General features: G+C 35.9%; 2 protein-coding genes across 2 annotated transcripts; one reads left to right on the forward strand and one right to left on the reverse strand.

The window, feature by feature from the left end:
- The first annotated feature begins 1,973 nt into the window (after nucleotides 1–1,973).
- LOC125212827 (protein NEN1-like) lies at nucleotides 1,974–6,048 on the forward strand. The gene is made up of 6 exons (XM_048113093.2): nucleotides 1,974–2,393; nucleotides 2,779–2,936; nucleotides 3,504–3,550; nucleotides 3,929–3,992; nucleotides 4,804–5,570; nucleotides 5,707–6,048. Exons 1-6 carry the CDS (start codon nucleotides 2,072–2,074, stop codon nucleotides 5,942–5,944), a joined length of 1,596 nt encoding a protein of 531 aa, XP_047969050.1. The 5' UTR covers nucleotides 1,974–2,071; the 3' UTR covers nucleotides 5,945–6,048.
- A 136-nt stretch (nucleotides 6,049–6,184) lies between these two features.
- LOC125212828 (vesicle transport v-SNARE 13-like) lies at nucleotides 6,185–9,575 on the reverse strand. The gene is made up of 6 exons (XM_048113094.2): nucleotides 9,177–9,575; nucleotides 8,900–9,008; nucleotides 8,140–8,198; nucleotides 7,872–8,060; nucleotides 6,744–6,914; nucleotides 6,185–6,547 (listed from the first exon to the last, which is right to left on the reverse strand). Exons 2-6 carry the CDS (start codon nucleotides 8,991–8,993, stop codon nucleotides 6,395–6,397), a joined length of 666 nt encoding a protein of 221 aa, XP_047969051.1. The 5' UTR covers nucleotides 8,994–9,008; nucleotides 9,177–9,575; the 3' UTR covers nucleotides 6,185–6,394.
- Between the last annotated feature and the right edge of the window lie 1,132 nt (nucleotides 9,576–10,707).

Here is a 10,707-nt window from a genome sequence, read left to right on the forward strand (position 1 = left end):
CTCTATTACTATTTATGATAAAAGTGAATCAGGACTCCTATTTGTGGATGAACTAAAATTAAAAAATAGGACTCCTCTTCGAGGATTGAGGGAGTATAACACAGGTGAAATGAAAATTTACGATATGGAAATGTAAGAATTAATACACACAAAATCCGCATGTATCAAATCCGTCAAACTAAAACACAAATTTCAAGAAAAAACATAGTACCTGAGAATTTACATTTAATTCAGATAAAAAGGTTCAAACCCATGCTTATAAATTTGCAAGACATATTAATCATTAAAAATTCACAACTTTCTTGTCGATTTTGTTGTCATGTCAAATATAGTGTTTTCATATTAATTTCGATTTTGATAGAATATACTCCCTCCGTCCCAGATTTATAGTGACATTTAGTTATGGTATGGGTTTTAAGGAATTAGTGGAGTGTGTAATTAACGAAGTGAGGGGTGGAGTGTATAATAAATTAAATGAGATGGTGGAGTGAGATGATGGAGTGTATAATAAATGAAGTGAGATGATGAAGTGTGTAATAAATGGAGTGAGTTGGTTGAAGGTGGGTCCCTTTTTAACTTTTTGGTTTTTTATTTTTGTTTTGATTTATTTTAATGTAGTTAATGGCATTTGGGTGTAATTTTAGTGAATAATGGGGTAAAACATTATGTCTAAATATAAATTCTAAATGTGACTATAAATGTGGGACGGACTTTTATGGCAAAATGTGACTATAAATCTGGAACGGATGGAGTAATAACTATACAAAATTAAAAAATTAGACAAGAACAGAAAATTGTGATTTAAAAAGTAATTTCTTAATTAATGAAAAGATTATGATTTAAAGACATAACACTGCATAATTTCTTATTTTGTAGTAATACAGTGGTATTTTTTTTTGTGTGTGTGATTAATTTTGAAAACCTTCTTATTTTCTTAGAAATAGTCAAAATAAACTGTGATTTTAGAGCATCTCTAATAGTCATAGGCTAGCCACAAACTCCTCCTGTCACATGATCAGCACTAAAATTCCTCATGCCACATCATCAGGACAAGCAATAGGCTAGCCACAACAAGCAAAAAAAAAAAAAAAACCAACTAAATTTACGTAACTAAACGCAAAATACAGAACTAAACGTACGACACATATACGGAAAAATTCATTAATTTCATTTAAATAAAAAAAAGTACATTAATTAAAGAAAAAAATTACATAATAAAAAAAACGGGCTTCCACACACGAGCCCCCACCTCACTCTACTTCTCGCCGCCGTCCTAACCACTGGAGTAGACTCGTTGTTGTTATCCATTTCGCGTATTGCTCTTATACAGAAATTCAGAGAGAGAGAAAGCTCGTTAAAACAAGCGGTGCAAATGAAAATGACGTTCAAATCGCGCATATATAGTATTTCGGAAATTAAATTAAAAAAAAAATGTGATGGCCTATCGCTCAGCGATTGCTGGCCTACAATGGCGGCGAGCGCTTCGGCCAGCGCCCGGGAATCGGCGAGCGCTCGCCGATTCCACGCTCGCCGCTTACAATGGTTTGGCGAGCGGACCGACCAGCGCCGGGAATCGGCTAGCCGGTCGCTCGCCGACCATTGGAGATGCTCTTAGAATCCAAAAAATATTTTATCATTATACTTTTATTTTAAAAATCAATATAATTGATTTATTAATTCACTGTATCTCTCGAACACATAATAAAATTACCACAAATCAGAAAAAAAAAAATCATATACTATAAATTCAAAATTTGATACTTTCAATTATTTTACATATGAGAATTCAATGAAACTTGATTTTTCCAAAATAACACAAACTACTCCTAGTATATAATATTAATTAAAACATAAAATATAAATATGAAATAAAATACTCACATTATCTAAATGTAGGGTACAAGTAAGGGATAATTCTTTGTGTAGTAGGGGCATTATAGTAACACCGCACGCATCCTTGTTTCGTGTGACTCTTTCACACGCATTCCATTTTCTCTCTAAAAAAACCCAAAATCCTTAATCCTTCTTCTTCCTCCTCCTCTATAAGATATTTACATGCTCGTAATCGTTGATGCAAAATATTCCATTTCCCTCCAAACAACCAAAATCAGTGAAAAAAATGGCCGAAGAAAGCTCCGAGATAGTCTTCTTCGACGTGGAGACAACAATCCCCACCCGAACGGGGCAGGGATACGCCCTTTTGGAATTCGGCGCCATTGTGGTTTGCCCCATGAGGATGGTGGAGCTCCGGAGCTACTCCACGCTTATCCGACCCGCTGACCTCTCACTAATCACCTCCCTCTCCGTCCGCTGCAATGGCATCACCAAGGACACCGTCGTTCCTGCTCCGAGTTTCGCTGATGTCGCAGATCAAGTGTACGATCTGCTTCACGGTAATTTCTCGTTTTCCTCCGGAATTAGGGATTCAGCTGTGTGTTGTGTTCCACTTGATTGAATTTTTTGCGTCATTTGCTGTTGCCGTTTGTCATAATTGCGGTTCAATTTGGGAAATAGGGTTTATGTTTGTTGGTGTGGTGTTATGCCTTTTCGAATACGTGATTTTGTGTATTTGATGAATCGTGAAATAATCTCAAAGATGAATGGGATATTAATTCATTTGATTGGAATTCGTGGTCAGTGATAATTTATTGTTCTGACCAAGTCTTAACAAATTTATAGTGATTAAGTTGATTTACAATGGATTGGTTTTATTCACTCTTTTTCTTCAGATTTTTGAGTTCTGAAAATATTTTACTATTTCAATGTTTTGCACACCAGGAAGAATATGGGCTGGCCATAACATATTGCGTTTTGATTGTCCTCGTGTACGAGAGGCATTTTCCGAGATAAACAGGCCAGCTCCAGAGCCTAAAGGAGCTATAGATACGCTACAATTGCTAACACAAAAGTTTGGAAGAAGAGCTGGTGATATGAAGGTATATATTTTCTATAGTTGGAACAGTTAGAGCTTCCATCATCTTTCGAAAAGATAAATCATAGCTCTAGTTTTAAAATACACATCACAGCAATTCTTTTATATAGAAAATCAAGCATAATTCGTATTTATGTATGCTTGTCCAGTTCTTTTTGCCCTTTTCCATTTGCTGAAGAGAGGAAAACCAAGGATTGTTAGCCAATACTCCCTCCGTCCCGGCTAAGATGACACATTGCTTAGCCGGCACGGGGTTTTAGGAGTTATTGGTTAAAGTGTTTAATTGGAGAGAGAGAAGGTGAATATTTTAATAGGAGTGAGAAAAAGTGGTTGAGTGTATTAATTGGAGAGAGAAAGTTACCAAAAAAAGAAATGTGTCATCTTAGTTGGGACAAACTAAAAAGGAAAACGTGTCATCTTAAGCGGGACGGAGGGAGTATTTTCTACAAGAATCCCATCTTGATTTTGGTTCTGTACAAGTCGGCCTCATACATCATAGTATAGCTTAAAATTAAATTTAGGTGCATGCTTCATATGTTAATTGAGTAATGATGCTGAGATTTGCTTTCAGATGGCAACTCTTGCATCATATTTTGGGCTTGGAAAGCAAACACATAGGTGAGTGTGATCTCTTTATTTTCGTGTCATCTTCTTATCCGTAACTTTAAAGATCATAAAGATCAATGGATTTATCTATCTGAGTTGCAAATGCTTTTATTTGTCTTCAAATGTTATTCAACAATATATTACTATAATTTGTGGCATGTTTGATAACTACCTATTCATTTGATTACGCATAAACAGATTTCTTAATTCTAAGGAAGCCAAGTAATTGAGAGTTTATTTTCTCGTGGATAATTACTAATTAAAATGCTCAAATAATAAAATCAGAACACATAAACACATTGTTTCTTAAAATTTCAAGATCGTAGAGATTTGCGATTTTGACTCTCTGTTGAAATTTTACTTTGCTGACAATTTGATGCAATTCTCCAGGAGTCTGGATGATGTACGCATGAATCTTGAAGTCCTTAAGTACTGTGCAACAGTCCTGTTTTTGGTAATTTCTCAAATTTGTAGCTTTTATGGGGATTCTCGAGCTCTGTGGAATGAGTTTTATTGTCTATTATTTTTACACCGTTCGGCTGCATCTTTTTCCACATAAAATGACATTATCCAATGGCATCATTTCTTATTTTTCTGAAGAGTTGGTAAAGGGAAATATGGTGATAGCTGGAAGGTTGTGTTTTGCTAATTTGTGTGTAACTACGAACTGGAATTTCGTCACCCAAAAACACGAGTTCTACTTTTATGAAATGATTTTTACAGGAGACCCATTTTTTCCGTATCAGCTTGTTTATGTGACAATGTGAGGGCTAAAATGCTACTCCCTCCGTCCACAAAAAATAGTCCCATTTGTGGACGGCAAGGATTTTAATGAGAAATTGGTAAAGTAAAAGAGATGGGAGAAAAAGCAGATAAAGTAAGAGAGATATGGAGAAAAAGTACGTAAATTATGGGAGAGAGGAGAAAAAGTGAGTAAAGTTTGAGAGAGCAACTTCCTATTTTTAGAAATGGGTCTATTTTTGTTGGACATCCCAACATGGCAAAATGGGACTATATTTTCATGGACAGAGGGAGTACTATATTTTATTTCTTCAAGGGGTGATTATGACAGATATAGTCTCAAACCAATAGTTTTGTAATATGAAATGGAAATGCTTACTTTTGTCAAACTCTAACTGAGCAATTCATCTACTCTCCCTATACCCTGCTTTAGTTCTTTTTTGCAGCTGTCAAATGTTCGATTGAGTCAAATGTTCGATTGAAGTGTTGAATCAGCTATGATATTGGCTTTCACTTTACTGCAGGAATCCACCCTTCCAGACATATTAATTGAGAACAGCGAGGTTTCTCCCATTGTCACCACAAGAAGACGAACTAATGGAAAAAATTCTACACAGCAGATTGGGAAGGATGAAATTATCGAAACACGTAGCGACAGGTTTGCATGTCCATCAACATCGTCGCCATCTCCAATGAAGATTGAATTTCCATCAACATTATCTCCATCTTCAGTAGATATGCTTAAGGCACGTACGGTTGGAGAAGCGAATGTGTCAGCTGAACCCAATGCAGCCAGTGTTGGCCCATTTGACTTGGGTGGGATGCGTGCTGGAATGGAGGATCCTCTTCCTGAGGACAGTATGGAAGAAGAAGAAGAAGATAAAGCTGCTATACCATCTCAAGAGTCTTCAACTTCAGTAGTGGATGGATGTTTCGACAGCTTTAATGACTTCTTGGAGCCTGATGGTGTTTCAATACCTTCAATATCTGTTACTCTTGCACCCTTTTACCCTGGAACTCAAAGAATACAAATATTACACCAAAACTTCCCATTGCAACTGAAATGTGCAAGCTTGAAAGTTCGTTTTGGGATCAGCACGAAGTTTGTTGATCATGCTGGTCGGCCACGTTTGAATTTTGTTGTGGATGCATCACCAAATATGTGCAATATTCTAGATGGAGCTGATAGGTTAGCGCAGAAGCTGTCCACTGATTCTGGTAGCTCCTCCGAGTGGCATCATGTAGTAGCTAGGAAGCAAGGGTTCTTCAACTCTCCCACTGTCCGATTGCAGTAAGTTCTTTCCTCTTTTCTTTCTAGACCAAGAAAGGAATGATGTTACTGTCAAATTAGAAGATAATCGAATGTTGTTGCTTTTGATTAATGCTGGGATATAATTGAATATCTAACTTTACTTTATGTTACACAGCCTACCCACTTTAGCAGACGGTGAAATCAACCGATGGACAACAGAGATATACCAGAAGGAGAGTTCAACCACGCACAAGCTTGTGTTTAGCAGATACGATGTTGCTGAACTGAATTTGTTGTTCACTCCGGGGCATGTTGTTGATGCCTATTTCGCTTTGGTTGCCTATGATTTTCAGCAAAATGCCGGCATCCGATTAGTGGCAAAGAAACTGATTATTCATCCAAGTTCATGGTAATTGCAAGTTTAATAACGCCCTAACTGCTGGATAGGTTACCCTTTGGATAGTCATGTAAGAATTCAGTACTGATGCTGTATATGAAGTAATTTCATATTTATTCATTTCTCTTAGAAAGTTATATATTTGTAATCAAGTTTCAAGCTACAAGTTTTATAGATGTTAAATACTTTCATCTGAGTAGCATTTCTTGTATTTTAACATTTCACCAGGAATAAAAGGAATTACATACAATGTCTGTGATTTTGAATTTAGACTTTCCAGTATCTTGCCTTTCAATTGATCGAAGCATTATCATATTACAGTTACCATAATATTTTGAGATACAAATTAAGTCCAACAAAATAAAGAAAGCGACAATCACACATCATAAAAAATGGTGCATTGTAAGACATCTACATTTGGGAGTGGAAAAATAAAACAGGATGTTCAATCATCAGAGCTGATGATCTAATGGATCAGCTTGAAGTAAAGAATGAGAAGAATAGCAATAATCAAGACTGCAATAACTGTTCCAATCATCCACTTATTTCTGTTCATCCTTCTTGACATGTTGGTGAGAATCTTTTTGCTCCGGCCTACGTTGTCATCCACCCCGTGAAGCTGCAGAACATAAGTCCGTCAATAAATCAACCTTTTGAACTCAAACAGTATCACGCTTCATCGCTTACTGCTGAAGGTATTCATTTTAGTAGCAGAATTGAACCTTATGTGAAGATTTTGGCTCAGCAAAACTATACCAAAATGATGGACAAGTCTTGAGAGTTGAAACCACAACATTAGAGAGAGTGGGACTTACAGTGCCATGTGCATGCAGAAGCGATTGACGTTGCTGATGCAGATCTTGAAGAATTGAGACACCAAGCTCCTCAGTTTCGAGCATTGTTTTTCTACTTTCTCTGACCCTTTCGCCTGTCTTGTTTAGTCTTTCAGTTGACATCAACAGCCTTGCTCTTTGATCAGCTGATACCTGCACAAAGGGTATACTTGAAATTTTTCAATAAATAATGCTATGCAAAATTTGGGCCAGTAACTGATGATATATAATGCAATAATAATAGAAGTATCTCTTGCATGAAAAAAAGAAAAGAAAAGTGAAACTGTTCCAGCTTTTATTTTTATAAAACTTAAAAAATTGAAATTTCACAAAATCTTGCTTATCCTTTTTTTAGGATCTTAGATTTTCTAATGTTGTTTTATCCCGGTGACAAGAACTAATTTATTATGGAGTGCACTGAATGAACTCGACTCTCATGCCCACAAACCACATGTGAAGAGCCAACTGCACTAGGCAAGCCTGCTACAAGAATCAATATCAACTAAAGAAGTGTTAGCAAGGGAGTAGAGTTTGAGCCCTAGAACTGCTGCCTTCACTTGCCCCGAAATCTTAGTTACCCATGAGGGGCATCAAAGGAAACTGTTCCAGCTTTTATTTTTATAAAACAAAAAAAAATGAAATTTCACAAACTCTTGCTTATCCTTTTTTAGGATCTTCGATTTTCTAAAGTTGTTTTATCCCGGATTGACAAGAACTCATTTATTATGAAGGAGTGCACTGAATGAACTCGACTCTCATGCCGACAAACCACATGTGAAGAGCAAACTGCACTAGGCAAGCCTGCTACAAGAATCAAGATAAACTAAAGAAGTATTAGCAAGGGAGTAGAGTTTGAGTCCTACAACTGCTGCCTTCACTTGCCCCAAAATCTTAGTTACCCATGAGGGAAGTTTCCCAATATGAAAAGTTAATCAAAACGGAAGTTTCCAATTATTAGGGATTACTCTTGGAAAGGCAAATACAAATGCAACTGAACTATATGATTTATTGATAATTTCTGTTTAACAGGATGTCTCAAATTGTAAATTAACAATCATCCAGCATAAAGTATCATTTCTGCAATAAGAATAGGAAAAAAGGAGACAATACCGCCATCGTATCTTGCAATCCAGATTCCAACAACTCATCCCTTGCAGCTTGATTGGCATTAGGTGATGTGATTCTCTTCACTTCCGATTTCAAATTGCTCAAATCATTTTTATATTCTCTTAGTTTGGCAAGAAGCATGGCCTTCACACTCGGTGGCAAGCTCCTTGCTTCAAGATCCATTTTACGTATCTAGACATTAAGCTCAAAGTGTAAGTTTACATTTTAAGAAGTCATTATCTGTCATTTTTACTTGTTTGAAATACAATACCAATGCCTCAGCATCCCCTAATCGTGTCTGTACTTCAAACACTTTCTGTTTCTTCTGTTCTGCATCAATAACCGGGTTGTGTATTCAGCAAAGCCAGCAGTGCACAAAGGCAGATAAAATACATAAATACATGAAGAACTCTGCTAATAAACGTTTCTCATGACTCGTGAGCTATCAGTTCAATTCTATCTGCTGCTCAAGTACATAAAAAGTCCAAAGTTATGGTGTTCGTGTATAAATTCCTCCAGCTATTTTAACCTTGATTGCAGTATGCAATACTCCCTCCGTCCCCGATTAAGAGTCACACTATTCCATTTTGGTCCGTCCCCCATTAAGAGTCACACTTCTCCATTTCGGTCCGTCCCCCATTAAGAGTCACACTTCCTACTTACTATATTTGTTACACACAAAAAGTCAAAGAGGGTCCACATTCCACTACTTAACTCCATTTATTTTACACATTCAAACACTTCCTTAAAACCCGTGTCCGGCCAAAGTGTGACTCTTAATAGGGGACGGAGGGAGTATCATACTATCATGTTAACAAGTTTACTGCAGTTGTAGTAAGAAAGCAAGTCCAAGCTCCTGGTCTAATCTTAGCACCAATGTCAAAATTAATTCTCTTACAATGGGGATGCAAAATTGAAAAACCTAATGTCAAGAACATATAATTGAATAATGAACTTAATTCAGCTACTGCAATCGAATCAAAAACTCTTTATCGAATAACAAAATGTATAAAATAGCACATCCGCCTCACCTCCATCAAGGAGACTCGCTGAAGTGATCTTTTTGGATAGGTTAGCAGACAGCTCGCAGTACTGCCGCTCATAACCTTCGAACGCTTGACTCATCTTTTCCCCCCAATTCTGCAATGACAAATCGAAATCAAGACCAATTGAATCAACGCTAGTTTGTTAGAACTTCGATCGATTAAGAACTACTGCAACAAGGAATTAATTTAAAAAAAAAAAATCGAAAAATCAAAACGCAATCGATGAAATTTTTGAGAGGATCGGAGAACAAAGTCCACGCACCTTGAAATTGTAGGGATTGGCGGTTGATCGGGATGCCGAGAATGATCTGATTTGGTTGAACAACCGATGCGTTGAAAAGGGCTTTGTAGGTGTAGTCTGAATGTTTTTTGAAGTTTCAACAGATGATTTGTGACATTACTTTTGAAAAGAAAATTTCCAATAATTGTTTACATTTTCTACGACGAGTAAAGCAGACTTAGAGTATCATTTTGGAATTACCAAAATCCCTCAAATCACGCCACTATTGATTCATGTATCCTCTTAAATCATCCACAATAGTGTAGTTAGCCAGCGCCCGCTTAGTCCACTATTACAAGCGGCTAACACAGCGGACAAAACGATAACTCCCGAGAGATCGGGCGTGGACAAGGTCGGCTAGTCCACCCATTTTCAATTATGTGTTCAATCAAGGATTCATACTTATTAATCATTTGAATCCAAATTGAGTTCAGGCTGCTTCACATTTTATTTTGACTACACACCAAAATTAGTCCTACTTTTCCTCTTTCTCATTTCTACTCCACCTACTTAAATTATTTCTTTTATCCATAAGAATTAAAATATATTAAAGAATAAAGTAGAGATAACAAAATAAAATAAACAAAGAGAAAGTAAAATATAATAATAAATAATTATTTTTGTCAAAAAAAGAAGAAGAATGATTCATCTATTTGGAACAAACAAAACGAAGTACCCTGTTCAATTCAACTATCTTGGGACAACTCATTCCGTCCTCTAAATATAGGAATTTTTGAAACAATACGAATTTTAATGCAAAGTTGATAAAGTAAAATCGACAAAAATAACAGTGTGTAATGTATTAGCGGAAAATGGGTCTCACCTCAATAGAAAGAAATAAATTTCCTTAAATATAAAATTTTTAATTTTAGGAAACAGACCAAAATGAAAAGATTTTCTGTTTTTAGGGGATTGAAAAATTATTCGAGTAACAATTATAAAACGGTAGTTGATGCCTAATATCACCAGATTTGGATGCACATTGAGAGTGCTGTTATACAAACTTTAATATTTTATTTTTAAATTATAATATTAAAAAAATTATAAAATATTAGAATGCGTGTGACAGAAATCTCCCTGTGGATTCCACCAAACTAAGCGATCCCACAAACTTCCACAGTTGTTATATCGGGAATGTTGTTCACTACTATAACGACCGACACTTCTTGTATGACGCGGTCATAATGAGTGACACATTACCAAACAATTGCGCTCCTCATGTCTCGTTTGCAGCATGCCGTCGGCACTGCCAGAAGAGTAACTTTTTATTTTTTTAACTATGAATTTAAATAATGCAATTTTTAATGTGATTTTTAATTTTTAAGATTTAAATTATGGACTAGATTTTTTTTGGCACGTGATTTTATGTAGTGTTGTTTTGTGAGGTAAGTGAAGAGAATAAAATAAGAGATGAAAAAAAGTAGAAAGAGAGAGGGAGTACTTTTTCATTTTTAGGATTTTACATATGTAATTTTTCATTTTTAGGATTTTACATATATGTAATTTTTTATTT

Source organism: Salvia hispanica, chromosome 3 (assembly GCF_029641045.1).
Source record: "Salvia hispanica isolate PSC_SH4W2 chromosome 3, Shi_PSC_v1, whole genome shotgun sequence".
Classification (NCBI taxonomy): domain Eukaryota; kingdom Viridiplantae; phylum Streptophyta; class Magnoliopsida; order Lamiales; family Lamiaceae; genus Salvia; species Salvia hispanica.

Excerpts from the sequence above, each read along its gene's own strand:
- LOC125212827 (XM_048113093.2), top strand. The coding sequence starts at position 2,072 with ATGCAAAATATTCCATTTCCCTCCAAACAACCAAAATCAGTGAAAAAA. Across the intron at positions 2,394-2,778 it reads AGTGTACGATCTGCTTCACG|GAAGAATATGGGCTGGCCAT; the intron begins GTAATTTCTCGT and ends TTTGCACACCAG. Across the intron at positions 3,551-3,928 it reads CTTGGAAAGCAAACACATAG|GAGTCTGGATGATGTACGCA; the intron begins GTGAGTGTGATC and ends GCAATTCTCCAG.
- LOC125212828 (XM_048113094.2), bottom strand. The coding sequence starts at position 8,993 with ATGAGTCAAGCGTTCGAAGGTTATGAGCGGCAGTACTGCGAGCTGTCT. Across the intron at positions 8,199-8,899 it reads AGCGAGTCTCCTTGATGGAG|AACAGAAGAAACAGAAAGTG; the intron begins GTGAGGCGGATG and ends TTATTGATGCAG. Across the intron at positions 6,548-6,743 it reads TTCTGCATGCACATGGCACT|CTTCACGGGGTGGATGACAA; the intron begins GTAAGTCCCACT and ends TATGTTCTGCAG.